The sequence below is a fragment of the Fukomys damarensis genome, unplaced genomic scaffold (assembly GCF_012274545.1).
Source record: "Fukomys damarensis isolate Sample0158 unplaced genomic scaffold, DMR_v1.0_HiC HiC_scaffold_19, whole genome shotgun sequence".
NCBI classification, from domain to species: Eukaryota; Metazoa; Chordata; class Mammalia; order Rodentia; family Bathyergidae; genus Fukomys; species Fukomys damarensis.
In genome coordinates, this window is record NW_022900931.1 from 43,094,289 (window position 1) to 43,114,013 (window position 19,725).

Below are 19,725 nucleotides of genomic sequence, written 5' to 3' on the forward strand. Positions count from 1 at the left end.
CTCCCCGAGTCCCTCCCTTTGCCGAGCTCCGACCCCGGGCAGGTGAGGGCGGAAGGCGGGGGCCGGGGAGCGGGCTGTAGCGGTGGTCGTTCCTCGCGCGTCTGGGCCCGGTGGCCCGACGGAGAGCACCTCTTCTTTTTATCTCCATCATTTCCCAGTAGCCGAGTTCCCGCAGAGGCGTCCCTAGGGCCCACAGGAGTACAGGCTGGGGCGGAGTCGGTCTCGGAATGGGAGACCTGGAGCCGAGGGTGGGGGTGGAGGGGCAAGAGAAGAAACGCAGTTGGGGGGCGGAGGCCTAAGTACATAACGCGTTGACTTCGAGTGAAATCAGATCAGTCAGAGCAGTTCGCTGTGACTGTCGCTCTCCTCCCACCTCGCCTTTCTTTTGCCTGGACTCTGCCCTCCTGGCTTATTCTGGTCGCCCTGGACACTCCCTCCGTCCTTTCTCAGGAGCGCACAGCTTTGGCCATTGACTGCCAGCGGGCACCGACACCAGGCGCCTCTTTTCCTCTCCTCTACAGGTCCTCCTGGCCCGGCCTGAACATGCTGGACGGCCTGAAGATGGAGGAGAACTTCCAAAGCGCGATTGAGACCTCTGCCTCCTTCTCCTCGCTGCTCGGTGAGTAGAGGGGCCATGCGCCACCGCGCACCCGCTTGTCTCCAGGCCCAGATCTCTAGATCCCAACTTCTCCCTGATCGGCGATGGGGGTACTAGAGCCCCTCTTCTCGCACACAGTGAAGCCCATTCCCTGTCTGTCCGCGCGCCTGCGTCTGTCTGTCAGTGCTTTTGAGCTGTCCCAACGCAATAAAACCAACAAGTCTCCGCGGGCCTCACGCACAGGGCATCGAATTCCCTAAAGCCATGAGAGGCGGGAGAGCTTGTTCGCAGGCGTTTGAGTGGCAAGTGATTAAAATTACCCAGGGCTGGGTTTTTTAATCATGGAGCTGATCGACGGCTGATAAATGCCACTGATTTTTTTGAGGCCCGGGGGCGAGCATAGGACGCCGAGGCCAGGAGCACACCCAAGTTGAAGGAAGACTTCTCGCCCCTCCAACAGCTCCAGCCTCAATTCAGTCTTGGGCATGGCCGAGAGGCTTTTCCGGGCCGGTGGACAGCGAGGCCCCGGGATTAGCAGGCGCGGCGGGGCCCTTGCCTGCCCCAGCTTTAATTAACTGTAGTTGGATCCCAGGTCCGGTGGGCTCCTCTACCCACTCCCAGCCCCTTCGCAGCCACCACGGAGCCGCACAGAGTCCAAGGAGGCAGGAGAGTGACCAACATGCGTCCTGCAGAGCCTGGGCCAGAGATTCTTGCTACAGATCTCCCTCTGCCATCCTTGTCGCTTTTCAAATCTGGAGGAATGACGTTTTATTTGTTTGTTTATCTTTTTTAAAAAATCTAGAAGCGTTTTTCCTTTTGCCCTTTAAAACCTCTTTTCCTTATTCGGAACCACTAAAGCGAGATGCAGGAGGAAAAAGACGACATTTCAGCTGGAGAAACCATATCCAGAAAAGAATTCCACCTCCCACCCCCAACACTGCAATTAAACCTAAATCACCCACCGTGCGCCCTCCTCTTTCAGCCTCCCTTTTGGGGAAGTGGGCATTTTGGCTAACGCCTGAGGAGGGCACCGGCCCACGGGGCTCGCGGACTTCAGAACCCAGTGCGCCTGGTTGCGCTCCGTGCCCTCCACCCGGCCCACTTCCGCTGCCAGTGCTGGGGTCGCGACCTAGAGCTACTGAGACCGGGCAGAAAGAAAATAGAAATTTTAAAATGACAATCATCTCGTCTATTCGCCCAGAATTTCTTTCCCGCTCCCCAAAGCCAGGTGGCCCAATCCCCAAAGGGAACAACGGGATAAGCCTAGCAGGAAAATGCAGGAGGATCGCCTTTGGGGCACTGTGAGCTGGAGGTCGTTGTGGCTGGCAGGAGAGAGCTTCTTCAGATGCTTGTAAAAAGTGCCAACAAGGGAGGCCAGGCGTCGTCCCAGGGGGAAAAAATAAAAGCATTTCTTTTCCTCGAAAAATAAATAAGTAAAATAAAAAATAAATAAAAAGCGCGGAGGGAGGGGGTAGTCGGGAGAGGATTCCTGAAAGCTGGGTGCTGAAGGCTCAGACCTGTGCCATCCCGGCCGTCACCCTCCTTAGCTTCCCCGAGCGTTTTCCCCGTTGTCTATTTTGACACTTAATTATGAAAAACCCATGTACAGTTTGCATGTCAGTCAAGACTCAGCGGTTTGGGGTTCATTGGTTTGAACAATACTGGGTTTGCCTGGGGCGAGATTTTTTTTTTCCTGTACCCACGGGACTTTTTAGGAAGAAATGAAAATTTTGCTTCCGTAAAAGAAAAAAAAATACCATAACATTTTAACAAATGAAAAAGACAAGTTAGTTTTACTTACCTAGCTTTAAAAATAGTTAATAGATCAAAAACAGTGAGGGATTTAATAATTACGACGTAGTAAGTCTGGTCGCACAAATTTATTTGTGATCTAATTTTACCGGTGGCGCACACTCTTGCGCGCGTGTAAGTGGGTGTGCTTGAAAATTAAAGGCCACTCATTGATTTACACCTAGCCCCGCTAGAATTTAAACCTTCCCACATATTCCCCGTTTATTAGCAAGGCCACTGTTTCCTCCTCTCTGCTTGGCTGGTGATCCGGGACTTTCTGGGGTTGGAGGGCAAAAGTGTGGAGGGGCGCAGAGTTGGTGCGGCAGGCTTGGCGCGGTTGACCCGGCCGGGAGGCTCACCCGCGCACGTCTGTTGCGGCTGCAGGCAGAGCGGTGAGTCCAAAGTCTGTCTGCGAGGGCTGTCAGCGGGTCATCTCGGACAGGTTTCTGCTGCGGCTCAACGACAGCTTCTGGCACGAGCAGTGCGTGCAGTGCGCCTCCTGCAAAGAGCCCCTGGAGACCACCTGCTTCTACCGGGACAAGAAATTGTACTGCAAGTACGACTATGAGAAGTAAGTGCCGCGCCATCGGGCGACCTCTTCCTTCTTCTCTGTGCTCTTCCGCAAGGTGTAAGAGGCACCCAGTCCTCCGCCCCAGACGCGTAGGTCTCCCCTTCACCAGCGTCCTCTACGCTCCCTGGGGCCGCAGAGATCGCGCCAGAGAGCGCAGCCACAGACGGAGCTCCGGAAGCGCGAGCGTTTGCTGAGTTCTGTGCTCGCCTAGATTCCCTCCCTCTTCCCAGAGGCCACTGTCTGCGGACCCCTTTAAGCCACATCCCACCTCTTCTTGTCACTGGGTTGCTCCTTGTGCCGCCAGTGACCAGAAACTTCTTGCGGGTTCCAGTCCATCTTTCCCAGGTGTCTGTACCGCGGAGGGGCCGGTGAGGGGTGAAGTAGCCCCCACAATGTCTACGCTTTCTGCACCCTGTGCGCGTTTCCCCGCTTACATTAGTTCCTCCTATGCCTCTCCAGAGTCCTGGGGAGAAGGAGGCGTTAGGTCAGAAGTGGGGGCCTGATCGGAAGCCCCCTCCTCCACGATATGTCCCACCCAATTTGAGGGCGCTTTCTGCCACGCAGCGAGTCCAGTGTCCTCCCGTTCACAGGAGTGTTTTGAGGAGAATTGCGAGGCAGGTATTTAAGAAAGTGGGTTATAAGAAAGCTAGAGGTGTGTAATGCCTGAGGGAAAGGGAGTTAGAGGAATTTCCTTATACTCCCTGGGATGGCGTGGGGGAGCTCAGCAGAGGACAAAGAGGGATCGACTTGTCCTCGCAAAAACTTATCATATATAGGAACATCGGCTTCGCAGGCCTGTGGAGGATTTGGAGGAAAGAAAAGTGGCTGAAATGGAGGTCTCCGGGTTTGTACACTAGGACTGTAATCTGTTAACTGGATGGGCGTGTGCTTGCACGCGCAGGAGAACTCAGCATTTGTCACTAGTGAGTGAAAGGGGCAGCACTTTATGAGAATAATCACAGGGGGGTCACTGTGCACGGGAAACAGTTCCTGTGATCCTGAGATCACACAGTGAAAAGGGGTGTGCTGGACTTCACAGCAAACGGTGTGGGGGAGATTAGAAATCTCTTCGTTCCCTTCTGTGGGTTGGGAGGCTTACTGAAAACCGACAGAGTGCTTAGACCCAGTGCTTAGCACCAGAAAATGCTGTCACTCAGTGCTCCTTTGCTATAAAATTCGAGCCTTTTATCCTCGTGGACAGAATAGTGGGCACTGTTTGTTGTTGTTTTGAAACAAATTTGGATGAGTTGAACAGTGCAGAAATATATGTGGAAGCGAAAGCTCCTCATGGCCACAAAGCGATCCTTGTGGTCAGTGTTTTTGAGAGAAGGGATGCCTGTCTCTGTTCTTGGTTGTTTAAGGCCACAGTGTCTGAGTGAAAAGTGTGATTTTTGGGGTAATTAAGCAGATGTTGCCCACACAACTTCAAGTATCCCCTTCGGATAAAGGTCGATTGCTCGCTTTTTTCTCTTTTGCTTTTCATCTAAAGACGTCAGTGTTGTATGGGACCACTCTTTATCTTTCTGCTTATAGATTACTGAAATGCCCACACCCTTCAAGCCTAACACTAGCCAATTCAAAAGTATTGGAGCTTAGGAAAGGATTTGGGTTGTGAATTTCTATTCTGTTTGTTAAAAAAAAAAATCACGAATCAGAGAAGGCTTAAGGGTCAACACAGCTGTCTGGCCCATCAAATCTTCTTTAAGGAAGTCAGGCTGTGTCAAGAGGAGAAGAAACAGTTGTTGTAAAGTACTTAACACAACAATGTCCCTCCCCTGTAGCCCTCTAGGTTTGGAGCGGTCTGGGCTTATTAGCCCAGGAAGGTCGGTTCTCCCCTCACAAGGCTATTTCTGCAAAGAGAAAATTGCAGGGATCAACTTGCCAGCTGTTGGCCTGAACCAAGAAGATTTTATAGAGGGGTGTGAGCTCCATCGTTCAGAGAGGTGTTGGTGTTACAATGAAGGGTTTTAATTTTAATTTTAACATGTTTACTGAAACGTGGATGTCCAAAATCGATGTGGTCACACTCTTTAGCTCACAACTCACTATCATTACTAGTCTGTGCTCAGCCTGTCAATTGATTTTTAAATTCAATTATTCTTGTCTTAAATTTCCCCTTTCCCCCCTACACAACCCCATATCCCAGTCCCATTCTTCTTCCAACAAAACAGGATTTTAATATACTTGATAGTCTTAGTAGTCTGTGTAGTTATTGGCTGTAGGAGAGAATGAAGAAGTGTTTAAAAAAAAATTAGGCTCAGGACAAATTCCTTTATTCAGAAGCTTTTACCAAGTGAGGCACTGAGCTAGGTGAGGCTGTAGAGGAAGGACAGTCAGAAAAAAATGTCAGAGCTTGCCTTCAGGAGGCCTGTAAGCCCAGCACTTTTTCCATGTATGTCTTGCTAACCATCAGTATTTCCTGAAAGCCTCCTCTTCTTAAAGTGCAGGAAGGAATAGGTATTGACCAGAATCCATTGGAAATGACCAGATATTTATCTTCTAGAGGGACGTGACTCAATTTTAGACATACTCATGAAACAATCACAGCATTTTTCCCCGCTTTAATGCATTAATCAAGTAACTTTCCCTTTTTAGGTGGATCTCATAACGTGCTGAGGCCCAGACAGAGTGCATGGGAAGGAAGGTGAAATGGAAGTGATGAGACAATAATGATTATGGGATGCTTAATAAAAGAGGAATATTTGGGCAGCACCCTTGTCTCTATAAAGTTCATGAAGTCCAACTGCTATTTTTACACATTTAAGTGAAAGAATGTATAACTAATGTGTCGTCTTCGGTGCCAGTCTTAAGCATGGTATTAACAAAGTGGGTTTACCATATTCAACATTAGTCATTTGTGTACACGTTTCTGGTCGTGGAGCAATTTTGCATTTGAATTATTAGCCATATTGCCATGGTGTCGGGCAGCCACTTAGAAAGTGCAAATGCCATGCTATCAACTAGCTGTTACATGGTCAGGATACCACACACCCAAGTTTTTCTAATTAAAAAAAAAAAAGAAAGAAATTGAATGGCTTGGACACACACAGCTGCTCATTTGAAATCTTAGTATGTTTTACTATGTGTTTGTCTCACACATTAACGACACCCCTAGGAGCATCTTATGTTCTGATCACCCAAAACAAATAATCCTTGAAGGCCAAAGTGTGGCATTCTGATTTATGGATGTCCAGAAATTCAGAACTGGGGTGCAACTTCTGGTGCTTGTGATGTAATTGAGGAAAAAGAACTAAGTGGAAAGATAACATTTAAAAAATGGATGGAACTCTGATCTGGGATGCAACACATCCGGTTGCTGTAGGGGTGGCTGTTTAAAAACTGGGTGTAATTGACTCACTGTTGCTGAAAGCTAGCAGACAACCCAAGTGTGTTCAAGCTTAGCAGACGTCTATTTACGTAACTGTTGTTTGCTATTTAATGGGATCCTCTCTGATCTGGTTAGTTTGGAGTTTTCCCTGAATTTGTTCCAAGCAAATGCTGTAGTTGGACCTCGGTCTGAGACAGAGGAAACTGCTGAATAAATGGGAATGTTGTAATGCAATAGATAATTAAGGCTTCTGGAAGGGATCCCACATTTAAATCAAGTTTATATCGTTCCTTTCATGTGCACAGCAGCTCAGTGGGCTGGGCAGGGATCACCCCCCTCACATATGAAGTTTATCACTCTCCCTGGGTTGTTCTGGACATCCTAGGAGCAGTGTGGGACAGTGTGGGACAGTACGGCTGTCATCCGGGTTGTTCTCACAACATCACAACTCCCCACATGTCAGCAGATCCCAGGCCTTGGGAAATCTTTCCTCACAGAGCCACTTGGTTTTCTTCCCTTCCTTTTGGAGGAGACCTGATTCCCAAAGAAAGGGTCTGAAATAGGGGAAAGTGGAAGTTACCCTTAGAGCTTTCTCTGTGTTTTTCTTTGAACCTGCTGATTGGCAGCTCTGAGCAAAAGCGATTTAGGTAATGCACTCTATTAGGATCAGTAATGAACCAATTCTGCATTTTATCAAGGTAGTGTAGGAGGGGTGTGTGTGTGAAAGGGGTCAGTTTGGTTTTATTGCTGTTACATTACTTGGAGATCAAAATTGGGCATGCAGTCACTCATAAAAGGAGCCCACAGATGAAATTACAGAGGCGATTGTTAGGATTTTGCTTTACTTTATCTTTTGTTGGCCGCACTCCTGGCACAATAAAATTTAAGGAATACTAAAATCCAAATGGGGCTAGGTAATAAATTGATGTCTGCATTAAATTGCAGGGGGCTTAGCTGAGAATGAGCACAGTCCACAGGCCATGGCTGTGTTTGGGCGGGCGGACTTAGCTCTTTTTTCTGTTTTAATTTTAGAGGGTGATTGGAAACATTCCTTGCGCAGAGGTGTTTTCTCTTTTTGTATATGTTGCTCCCTGGGTTAGACTTTCTTGGAATCTAAATCTTAAAAAAAAAAAAAAGAAATAAAATTAGATAGTAGAAGTAGATATTAATAGTATTCTGGGAATTAGGATGTGAGATATGAACAATGCTTTTTAGAGGAGGCTTATGGGTTCTTTTGATGCTTACATAAGCTAACACTTAAAAAAGTTATCCGGTTTTGTATGCTGTAGAATCTTGGGACTTTTGTCATCTACCTGGCTAGAAAATAGCTTGTGATATTTTATTTCAGTGCTAAGGACTGTTTGGACAGTTCATTATCTGTCCTTTTAGTTTCATTTTTACTTACATGTTTTATGTTCATCAAAAGGCTAATTTTAGAGAGGCCCTTTTACTGTGGCTTTTTAAATTCTGAGGTTCTGGGGGAAAGGAGCAAGCACTGCTTCTTTGCTGAGAAGAACTTCATTTATTAAATCATCAGCTAAGTATTTTTATAGCCAAATAAATCATTTTATTTGGCCTATAGTATTTAGAAGTGAGAAACTAGACAAGACTGTACCATAGTCCTTATTTTACCAGCAATTTATGAAAGCTTCTTGGAGTAAATGCATATTACAAAATGTGATTGTTGAACTTTATAAGCTCAAAATAACCAATATTGAATCATGTCAACTTGATTATTAAGTACAGTTGTACAGCACGGGGAAATGAATTATGGGAGAAAAAACAAACACAGTCTATCACATTCACAGGAGAAAGATTTGAAAATAATTTCTGCCCTAACGATGAAACCTTAGCTCTGTTTTTAAAAAAACTCTTTTGGACATGGAGTTTTAAATTTTCTTTCACTTCTTCAGAGAGGGGTGCTGAGCTGAGTCACTTTGGGGAGAGATGAGGGCCTGGGGCTATGTGGGGGGTGGCGTCTCCCCAACTCTCTGCCCAGTAGCAGAAGGGTCCCCAGGTGGGAGGACCAGGAGGGTTGTGTCCTGGCCCTGACATGCCTGAGAGCCCCTCAGAAGCACCCTGTATGCTTTTTTCAGCATGTCCTAAGGTATTAGAACAGAACTGTTGCCAGCAGCCTCCCCAAACTTGGTTTGGCAGCATTGGTAATTTTAGGAACAGAGTACAGAAAAGGTTCTGAAACAGAAATCAGAGCGCACATTAGAAAACACCCCCTTTTCTCCTTCGTGCCTTTTAGAGCAACCTGTTTTCTAGGAAGGGGAGACTCTGGCTTCAGTGCTCCTGGGGATTTATGTTTCTCCTTGGTCTCTTTGCCGAGCGTGATATGGGGTGTTTTCATCAACTTACCGTAATTAGCGTTAGTTGTGTTATCATTGACCAATGTTGACCGCAGCTTTGGGTCTCTTTGTCATATCGTAAGTGGAACCTAGCCCACCGTCTTGCAGAAATGAAACGATCACCTTCTAAATGTCAAATTGTTGTTTTAGTAAAGAGGATGATCTGCCTGTATATTTTTAACTAAGATGAAATTAATAAAATTGCCATGGCCCTGGCATTAATTAGCAGGAGGATTAGAGCTATAGTGGCTAAAAAGGAGGTGTAAACACTGTAATCTTGCTACATGTTTGTTTTCACACTACTGAAAATAAATAAAATGAGTCTTAGGATAGGGATTAAGTTTCTCTTGGCATTAGCAGATGCAATTGGAATGCAGCAGAAACACTGAAGTATTAGTGAAGACATTTTGTAAAGAATAAAACAAAACCTGTATCAGTTTCTTACCCGGTGAGTGTAATTGGTTCCATCACAAATAGTCCCATCTGTGTAGTTAAGAAAGGATTTTGAAACATGATATCTGTGTTGTTTTTCTCCTCAGTGGTAAAGAAGACTATCAAACTATCTGCAAGGCCAGTCATCTTGCTGGAATCTATGTTAACCACTTAAGGTTCCCCATTACTACGCCAGAATGGCATGATGGCTGAAAACACAAAGTAGACCGCACTTTTCTTGGTCCTGTATTGCAGTCACATGAAAGAGTCTGATCTCTTCTAGCTTCCCAAGATTCCAGTTTGGAGGTCTTATCTTTGGACAACGGCAGATATGTCTGGCTTTCCTGACTCAGTAGGCCTCCATGTCGTTAGATTTGTGCTTTATCATTACTCTGATAAAACAGGGAAGCCTGAGAGCTATCTGGCCACTATGGATTGGACTGTCAGCTCTCATCTTCCCAATAAACTCTGTCCATATGAAAAATACCATAAGCATTCAGCCTTGCTGGAAATGGGCCATGTGCTGTATTTAGCCTTCGTGTCTGGCTCTGTCCCATTCTGCCTCACCCTCCCTCACTGTTCACTGTGCAACTCTGTTAACTTGACTCTTGCAAGCATAAAATATCACTTAAACTCTGTCTCATCAATGTCATGCCCCTTCTCCCAACGCAGCTATCCTTATGGTCTATCTGGACTCTTTCAGTATTCTCGCTTGGGGGAAACTATTGAGCCTTTAGATGTACAAAACGCTAGTCCTGCATGTGGTGTCCCAGTTATGCAGTAGGACTCGGCTAAATAGTTGGTGAGGGGTGTTATTCTCAGGTTGGCATGGTTTTGTGACCTTTACTTTTTGGGTGACCGTTTCAGGCTCCCTGAAAACCTCTCTGGCACCTTAATGCTGGCACTTTAATGGCTCCTGACTTGTGTCCTGCCACCACAAAGAGGTAGGTTGTGGTGGGTCTGAGAAGCGCCTGGGGCTGGGGCTGTCAGAAGCCTGGTTAACATTCTGCTAGGATGTAAATGCATCCTTCATTCTCAACCATTTTTTTTGAGGACCCATCCTTTGTCTTTTGAGCACCCGGTTCTGCTGCTGCACAAGAGCTCTTTGGAGCAGTTTCCTGTCCTCATTTCATCCCCACCCCTTCAGTTACAGCAGCCACTCCTAGACTTACAATTGGGTTGCCTCCTCCCTATCAAGCCTCAGGAGCTTTTAAAAGGATTTTTGGAAACAAAACAAAACAAAACACCCCCTCCTGAACTCCAGATTAGCTTCTTAAGCTCATTAAAGTTCCTTTAAATACCAAAATGTTGGGCTCCTGGGGACTATTCCCCCAAACCATATTTTCATTCTTAACATTGTTGTCATTCACTGTGCAGCAGATTAAGGCCAGCTCCCTCTGGTCCTAGAAACAGGCCCCCCTCTCTCTGCAGGAGGGTCAGAATATGTCTTTGTTTGAGCACCAGGACAGCCTGAGCCTGGGTGGGAGTTGATGCCAGCTTGGCCTGGGGCCACCAGCTTCAGGGAGGAGATGAAGTTGGTGTTTCTCCCCAGGATGGGGCCCAGAGAAAGGAGCTGGTGGTTGTATGGAAAAGGACTTTTGCAGTGGTCACTGAGTCCTGTCCCAGTCGCTGGAGAGAACTAGGAATGGGCGAGTACTGTGATGCTTGGATGGAAGAGCTGTCCTTGCCGTAGAGAATCAGGGTGGCTTTGGGAGCCCTTTGTTGTGGGACTCACATCAACCATAGAGCCTGGTTTCAGTGTATCCCAGGCATTCCTGGGCCATCATGGTCCTGAGGTGGAGTTTTATGGCCACACCTGCCTTTGGCCTATTTCCCCTTCCCTTGTTTCAGCCACTTTCCTGGGGCCTCCTTGGTAGCATCCCACCTCAGCTCTGCCTCTCAGGCTTCCTTCCCTGAAGCTGGCTCAAGGGGAGAGTTCTCTGGTTTTGACACTGGAACAAATCCTTTTTAACATAACCATCTAGAGTTTCCTCCCCTGCTGTTGGCTTCCCCTCACCCTTTCTCCTCTTGGCCCCTCTCACATTGTGACAGGGATTCCTTTTATGCGTGTGTTCCCTGGTAGTGACAGCCACCATCTTCACAGGACACATGCACAGCTCTGCGGTGCCTTGAGGTAGCCTGGAGGTCTGGAGGGGAAGAATATCTTAGGGGACTCTTTTTAGCCTCCTTTTTGCTGGAGTTTTGCTTGCTTCCTGCACTTTTTTTTCCCCATAGAGCGCTGTGCACCCTGCATTCCTGGATTCAACTATCACACTATGGGATTTTCTAGCCCCATTTTTAGGATCTTAGCTTAACTTTGCCTTCTTCCTTGCCTTTTGCTATAAACCCTCTTATGACCGTTTACATTTTAAATGACTCTGTGCAGGCTAGGAGCCTGCTCTTAGCTGGCTGTCAGTGGGAGACAATGTAGTGACATAATTCACACTGGGATGTGCATGATAATGTGCTATTGTTATTATTGGAAGGATGTTCAGTCAAAAGAAAGAGTATCTTATGGTAAAATTTTAGAGCCAAGAGAGAATAGACCAGTAGTCTAGATGGTTTGGGGTTGAATGCAAATAACACTTTATTTGCTTTTCTGTTTCAGTGTCAGCCTGGTCGCGATTGTGGTGTGTCATCTTCTGGGTTTTGTTTTCTCTTTGCTTTCTTGTTGCTTGGGACCTTCCATTTCAAAAGTCTATGTTCATAGACAGGTAGACATAGAAGCAGGTAGACAGGTGGGAATGACTGGTTTGGATACCATACTCTCTCTCCATTACTGAAATAACGATTCAAAACACAAGGGCTGCTGTCAAGAGATGTTCAAGTCACAGTTTCTTCCTCTGCACACTGGAGCAGAATATTAATGGCCTCCTAGGCTTGTTGCAAGGATTTAAGGTGATGAACACAAAAAGCCATTTGATGAAATACGGACCACTCTATGGGGAGAGATGTTGTTGTTGTTTGATGTGCTGAAACCCTGAATGCATTGTTGGAGCCACGTACAGCAACCTGACACCATGTAGTCAAGAGACGTGTAGACTTGGGCTGGTGGGTTTGGGATCAAATCTTTGCTGGGTAACTCATCTGCTGTGTTTCTTTGGGTAAAGGGCCTCACTAGCTTTGGGCCTGTTCCCTCTCTTAAGATGAGAATGATAATAATAGTTCCAATCTCTTTGGGTCATTTTCAGTTAATCTTTGTAGAGGGTGCAAATCAATGCTTGGCTTGTAGAAAATGCCATAAAAAGATTTTTTTTTGGTTAAAATATTTATTCTTAACAATTTTCAAGGAATCTTCACATGTATTAGATAGAGATCAATTCTCACAAACATTTTTTGAAAGTTACCTGGTGAGAAATTTTTGCATTTCCCCCTTGCATCCTATGAAGAACAAGGAAACCAAGGCTTTATGAGTTTAATAGCTTGCCCACCCCATCATGCTATTGGTTAAGAGAGAAGCTGGGATACTGTCCCCAGGTGCTGACCCCTGGGCCAGTGGCCTTTCCACTGTCACACGTCCTGTTGCTTGAATTCTGGTGTCCAAACCCCAGTGAGATCACAATTCTCAGATTTGATAGGCAGCTGTTTATAGGATTCGGTGGTTTTTAGGGAAGTTTTCAGGGTTTGGGGATTGCCTAAGTGTGTGTGAAAGCTGTGGCGCATGCTCATCACCCATGTTTCTTAAACGCCTTCACAAGTGCCTCCTCTCCGAAGCCATGCCATCTGTATTGGTCTCTATTGTTCATCTTGGATGACTATTCTTCCCCAACAGAGAAAGGACAGAAAGGTAGACAGCATTTGGTTTTCTTTTGTTCAGTTCCCAGGGTTTGCTCTTGGTGGCTGTTCTGTCACCTGTCTGAACATTGGGTAGCAGAACTGTTAATATCAGGTCTAGAGCCTCAAGTATAGCTTCCACTGGGACCAACCAGCAACTGTCCATCCCATCCTTGGATAACCCCTTTCCAAGTTTTCTTCTGAACTGTGTTATATTTCATACAAGCCCAGGCCTCAGCTAGAAAACACTTTGCTATGTCCATGTGAGGTTGATTTCCAGAACTGCTGACATCCCTCTTTTGTGTGATGACACTTGGGCTGGCTAAACTGAAAAACTAATATTCCTATATTGCATTATTTCTCCCACTACTGAAGCTACTTGCTCTCTTAAAACTGGTTCCAGTCAATTTTAGACAGATGAAGTGTATGTTTGAACTTAATCTTTGTCAACTAGTGTTTAATGAAACTAGAGATTTCAGGCAATACACTAGCAATGTACTTTACCTAGTTGTATGTGGATTTCTCAAATTTAAGATAAAATGAGTGATAAATAATTGGTTCAGTAATTAAATCATCTATTCATTTAATTATTAAATAGACTTTATTACACTCATGTATGTGTCAGGTATGCAGAAATGAATGAAAGAAAATATTGACATATTAATAGTCTAGCAGAGACTGTTCAGAGATATAAACTAAAAAGATGCTTTACAAAAGAGTAAACTTGTTTTAAGAGTGCTATGGTCAGACAGCAGAAAATCAGTTTATCTAGATCCCTTGGTTCTATATTAATACGTGCTATTTATTATCTTCATAATGCTTGTCACAATTTGAAATATCTCTACATATGCATTTATAGACACAGTTTTCTTATCTGTGTTATGAGATTATAAGCTCTATGAGGGAAGGCACTCTCTTGTCTAGATTTTTAACACCTTATCTCCAGGATCTTGCAAAGTGCTTGACAGGAGGCTTTTGACAAAGGCATGTTGATTAAATACATGAATTAGTCAACCAACAACTTGCCTGAAGTTGTCGAAGAGTTGACACGTTAACTAGCTCTTGGTGAATGCGTGGGAATGTAGGAAAAGGAGAGAAGATAAAGAATTACAAGCAGCAGAAGAAGCATGTGTGAATGGAGGGAGTCCTGAAAAGGGAGCTCGTTGGTCCCTGTGTCCACTAAATTGTGGAAATGGTGGTGACCACTGCGTCAAGTTGTATTTGGAGTAGAGCTGGTTGTGGACAGCGAGACGCATGTGTACCTGGTGAGGGTCTGTCCATATCATCTTGTGGTTAGCAGGAATCCAGCAGAGATTTCTCAGCAGTGGGATGGGGTGGCCATCATTTTCCAGAAAAGCGATTCTGGTGGCAAGTGGAAATACCAGCAGGAAACTGGGTAGAGACTGGGTGGACCAGTTGGATAGTTGCTGCTATATGTTGTGAGAGAGAACAAGGATGTGAATTAAGACGGATGCATTGGGAGTAGAGAGAATAAACATGATCTAGAAGATATTCTCAACATGGAATGGATTGAACTTAATCATTTTTAACCGAGGAAAGGGGTGACAGAGAGGAAAGGTCTGATAATGATCCAGAAGATATGAGGTGATCATCTTCTCAATACCAGATACAGGGAACTCAGGGAGTAGAACGGGAGTTTGGGGCAGACAGAGCTGGGTAATGACAATAACTGTGGATGTGCTGTTATTGGTGAGATGTTCTGGTGGAGATGTCCAAGGGGCAGCTGTGAAAGAAGATCTGGAAACCAGCCTGGATAGAGGTCTTTGGAATATATTATCACATAAATATGGGAAGAAGAGGATGTCCAAGGATATGCTACACAGAGGGACCACAGATGAAACTTCCAGGAGCACCAGCTATCAGGGGCCCCTGGGGGAATCTGGAAGAGAATAGAAGAAACAGGAAGCAACACCAAGGGGGCCAGGTAAGGGAAAACAGGACAGTGGTGGGGAATTTTGAGCACTAGGGCTACCTCTTTGCCCTTGAAATTGGCAGTTAGTCATTACAAAGACTAGCTTTGTTAGTCATGGGATGGGGGACAGGGCAGCATTTTGTAGATTGTATTTAGTAAAAACTTCAGTAAGTAGAAAAGTGATGTGGCCAACTCTTAAGATAATAGAGAAAGAAATGGGAGAATACAAGATAGTACATGGGGCAGAGATAGAACAAAGGGAAGATGTTTTAGGATAGGGTAGTTTAAGCCTATTTGATGGCTGTCTTAGTCTTTTCTTTCATTACCAAGACATACTACATACTACCTGACACAACTTGAAGGAAAAGGGGTGTATTTTGGCTCATAGTTTCATAGTCAGTTGGCTCCAAGGTAGAACGGCATGGCAGAAGGGCATAGTGTAGAGAAGCTGCTCACATCATGGTGGTCAGAGAGTAGAGAACTGAGCAGAGATCTGGGAACGGGGATAAATCCTTCCAGATCACGACCCCAGTGACTTAGCTCTTCTGACCAGACCTACCTCCTAACAGCAAATCGGCTGTATGGTTATTATCACTTTTAGGGGATACTCTCTATCCAAATCATAACAATGGCTGAGGTGCATTTAGCCAGGGAAGGGAAGAGATCGAAGATCCACCGGAGAGTCAGACATCTGTCTGATAGGGTAGATACCTAGGAAAGGGTCATGGATACACTGGGGAACAGGTTCTGCTTTGTTCTTTCCTAACCATTGAGCTCCTTTGTTCTTTTGCATGTTTCCCAGTACCTTAGCTAGAACCAGTCATCACTGGACAGAGGCTGGCAGAAGTGGGTCTACTTTCCTTCAGGGCCTCTGCCAAGGTGGCCAGGGAAGCTTCCCACAGAAGTTCATGGACCTGGGAATGACAGTGGAGTGAGAGCCCAGCCATTTCCTCCTTTCTCAATAGTAGTCTCAGTGTAAACCTTACTAGTCCCTTCTCTATTTCTGCTCCTAATCTATGCAGAGATTATTTGGCTACAGTGTGGTCCAGAATATACCACCATGTTGCCAGTTCCCCAGGACAAATTTTAAAGCCTCCTCAGGCCAGTTGTGCTTGGCAAAGAAACATCTGCATGCCTTTCAGTTGAAGAGCTCTTGCTTCCTGTGATACTTGGGAGAGCGCTCAAAAGAATGGAGTTCAGGATGTGGACAACATTCTCCTTGTCAACCACACCGTAGTGTTTTGTACAGTATTGCACTCTTGTCTGCTTGGTGTCTTAGTCTGTTGCCATAACAAAATACCTGAGGTTGGGAACTTTTATAAAGAAAAGAGATTTATTTGGCTCATAGTTCTTTGGAAACTGAAAGTCCAAGATCAAGCGGCCCCATCTGTTGGGCCTCTGTAGAAGTCCTTATGGTGGTTGATATCACAATGGTGGGAACATAGGCAGAAGAGGACAAATAGTGAGACAGGAGCCAGAGGGATTCAGGGTCAAGCTTGCTTTTGTGGGAACTAGCTGGGGTCCCATAAGAACCATATTAATCCCTACCTATGGCAGTACCCCCCAGGGACTTAATTACCTCCCACTAAGTCTTCCTGAAGGTTCCACCATTTCTCAGTATCATTGCACTGAGTACCAGGCTTCTAGCACATACTCCTTTGAGGGACACCCCCAAATCCCCATATGTAAACCACAGCAATTGGTTCCTGAGGCTCAACTGACCAAGTAGAAAACACTAAGTTTTCAGAATCCTTAAGCTTTAATCCTGTTTTTTGCCTTGGCTTTGGCTAGGTGAGCTGGGGAGAATGTTTAACCCCTTTGAGATGATCCCATTTACCACAATGCTTTTACCTTGAGCTCTCTGAGGTGTGGATTCTGGTCATCAAGTCTCTACTGTGTGCAATGGTGGGATGTTTATATTTTGATGGGTACTTGGAGAGCAATGTACAGTTGGGTGGGGATCTTCCCTCAGATCTAGGGCTGCCACATCCTTATGACCTGAAGAAAGGGAAAGAGCACAGGTCATAAGGGCCAGACCTCCTAGTCTAGAAGGGAATTATCCTGAACTTCATGTTGCCAAGAAGCTGAGTATGATCCAATTGTTGTGCTTCTATGGCCAGTAAATTCAGTGGGAAATATATTAGTGATGGGTTATTTGAGACATCTAGCTGATTCATGGAATGGATTTTTCTATTTGTCAACTGGTTGTTAGGGCTTAGTTTAGACTGAGCTTAATAGTGCTAGAAGGGAGACTTAGGTGAAGAACTGTAATACAAATTACAATACTTAATGGTGTATTATATTTTCAGTTTCTCTGTTGACAGTTAAAGAGCAAGGGCCAAATGAAATGCACTTTTAAATGGCAGCATGGACACAGTGGGGTTGTTGGAAAACCATTAGTAGCCAAACCTAGTTAATATCAGCTCAGGTAAATGCTTTCCAGCAGTGGTCTGTTTCCCCAACTCAATTACTAAAGGATTAAAGGACTTCCCCAATGAGCTCCCTTAAAAATTTAATGATGTGTTTGCATTGCAGAGGCCGGACTGTGACAGTGAGGTGATTTTAGCTTTGCCCTGACATTGCTAGTTAATCAGAGAGAAAAGCCGTTTCCAAAGCTCACATCACCTATCATACGGGAAGGCTCACCACCAGTCGTAGCACGCCATTGAATCCAGGTAGCTGTGTTCCTGACTTACACCAGATCGCGCTAATTTCTGGGGACAAGAGGAAGAGAGAATTATGTCCTGCTTGTGGTCTTCCAGTTGGTGTAGCACCCATTTAGATAGCACCTATTCACTCTTAGAATCGAATAGAGGTTTTAGGAGAAGCTGATGGAAAGAAGTTGATGTCGCACTGGTGCCTAAGGGGGTCAGTTAATCCTCACAGTCATTTGCAGCCTCCTTGAGTATGCACCATGTGCTTGGAGTTGCCCTTTCATTGTGTGCATGCTCGCCTACATGTGCACACACACAGGCATACGCTCTCCTGGTGTGAATTGTGCATATGTAGGATTAGTGAGTATAGAGTCTGCAGTGCAACCTGTGGCGAGGGAACTGAATCAACTCCGCTTGTTTCTGTGGGGACTCAACCTACATCTTTAGATTCAACAACACCGGCAAACAAGTAACTGAGCCAGTCAGTCACAAGCGAACCTAAAACTCAAGGTCACGGGTACACAGCGAGTGTCTGGGAAAAGCACGTTTGTGGGAGGGGTCCAGCAAGTGTAAGGGTGTTATGGGTCTCTAGAGGGGTGCTGGAGTAATGGGGTGCGGGAGTAAGGGAAAGAGAAGGCAGAAGGCTGATCCCCAGATGTTGAGCTGGTTGCAGCGTGGTGCCGTGTGGAAGTGGCGAGGGTGTTGGAGGAATGATGGCTGGGAGCAGCAAGGTTTTTTTGTTTTTTGTTTTTATTAACTATGGGGAAGGTTATATTTTTCTTATTAGCTGGCATTATTTTATTCCTTAAAAACTTCTGCAGAAGCCAAAAAGGGGAGGAGAAAGTATAAGGAATCAAGAAAAAGCAAAACCAAAAATAAAACCCAAACCAAACCCAGCAGAGTTGGAGTCTGTCTTTGGAAAAGAGATTTTAAACTTGAGTTTTGCTTGAATTCTCTTTTGGGATGCCCATGAAGGGTCTACTGAGTTATTTTCCAGGAGGGAGGGAGGGAGGCGGGGGAAAGTTTCTAGGGCAGAGGGTTCATATATTTTATCAGATAATCTTGGAAGTTGCTTGTGATACTAAGTGATTAAGAGTCTAAGAAATAGTGATCTGGAATAAAGGGAAAATATTATGAATTGGGAACATTTTCTCATGGAGATAATAATATTATGTGAATGGAAGGCAAGAAGACACACAGACAGGGCTCCCCCCGACATGGGCTCAAATTCCATCTCTGATAATGTCTGATGACTGTCTTCTTTTTTCCTAAAAAGCGGGGGGGATTATTTCTTTCCCTATTGTAGAGATTACCTATGCTTATAAAACATCCAACAAATGCCCTCTAATAATTTACTTACTGGTTTAGCAATGCCAGACAATTGTGGATTATGTCCACATGGGTAATTTCATTCTCCTACCAGTGGTTCATTTCTTTCATTACCTTTAAACCTCAGCATTACTTTTGTAAGAACTCTCAGTGGAGATACCTAATATTGTAAAAGGATATAGAAGCAGATACATTGCCTTGTAAGGTAAAAACACACAATTGGATTCCAGGAAAAAAAAAACCAAAAAACAAAAATACATGAAGAGTAACAAATACTTGCTTGAGAACTAGGAGTTTTAAAGCAGATGAAATCTTATATAAACTGGGTAAACTGCTACTGTGACTATCCAGTATTTATCTGTTACCTGAATCCTAAAATGAAAGATTCTTAGCAGATTTGGTAAGTAGGATTTGTTTACTCTTCTTTGATAATTGTGATCACTTGTACAAGAGAGCACAGCTCTTTAAATTGTATTTTTGAGATCTCCTATGGTTTCTCTCAACTCTTTAGAGTCACTTTGGAGGTACCTTGTAGAATTATGAGCAATCAGCTCTGAGAACCCAAAAGAGGAAACCCTATATTTGTAAACAATCAATACAGATCATTCCTAGTTTACAGCCCCTTTTCTGTCTTCCTATTTCAGAATCCAAACTAAGTTGCATGAAAAGTCTTTCCTCCAACTTGGAAGGAACACACAATAAAACTTCTGTTAATAAAAAGAGTGGTATGTCACTGACAATAAAATGTAAAAAAAAAATCATGACTTTTGGGGGGAAATACCCACGAGGATGTGCTGGAAAATGGGAATTCCCTCCTGGCCAGCCTTGGGGTGGGGGGCTCTGGGCCTCCTGGGACTGTGCCTCAGCAGATCAGAAGACTGGTCTGGGCCTCTGAGAGGACCTCTGGCTCCCTAGCTGACCCCTCCTGGGTACAAAGAACACGTTTCCTTTCCACTCCTAT

The 19,725-nt window shown here is 45.1% G+C and overlaps 1 protein-coding gene across 1 annotated transcript in view; it reads left to right on the plus strand.

Moving 5' to 3' along the window:
• The first annotated feature begins 22 nt into the window (after positions 1 to 22).
• The window catches only part of Lmx1a (LIM homeobox transcription factor 1 alpha), a 147,584-nt gene continuing 127,881 nt past the window's right edge, over positions 23 to 19,725 (plus strand). Inside the window, exons 1-3 of the mRNA XM_010633919.1 lie at positions 23 to 42; positions 522 to 619; positions 2,774 to 2,960. Coding sequence (XP_010632221.1) covers positions 544 to 619; positions 2,774 to 2,960 — 263 coding nt within the window. The 5' untranslated portion in view covers positions 23 to 42; positions 522 to 543. The remainder of the gene's footprint in view (positions 43 to 521; positions 620 to 2,773; positions 2,961 to 19,725) is intronic.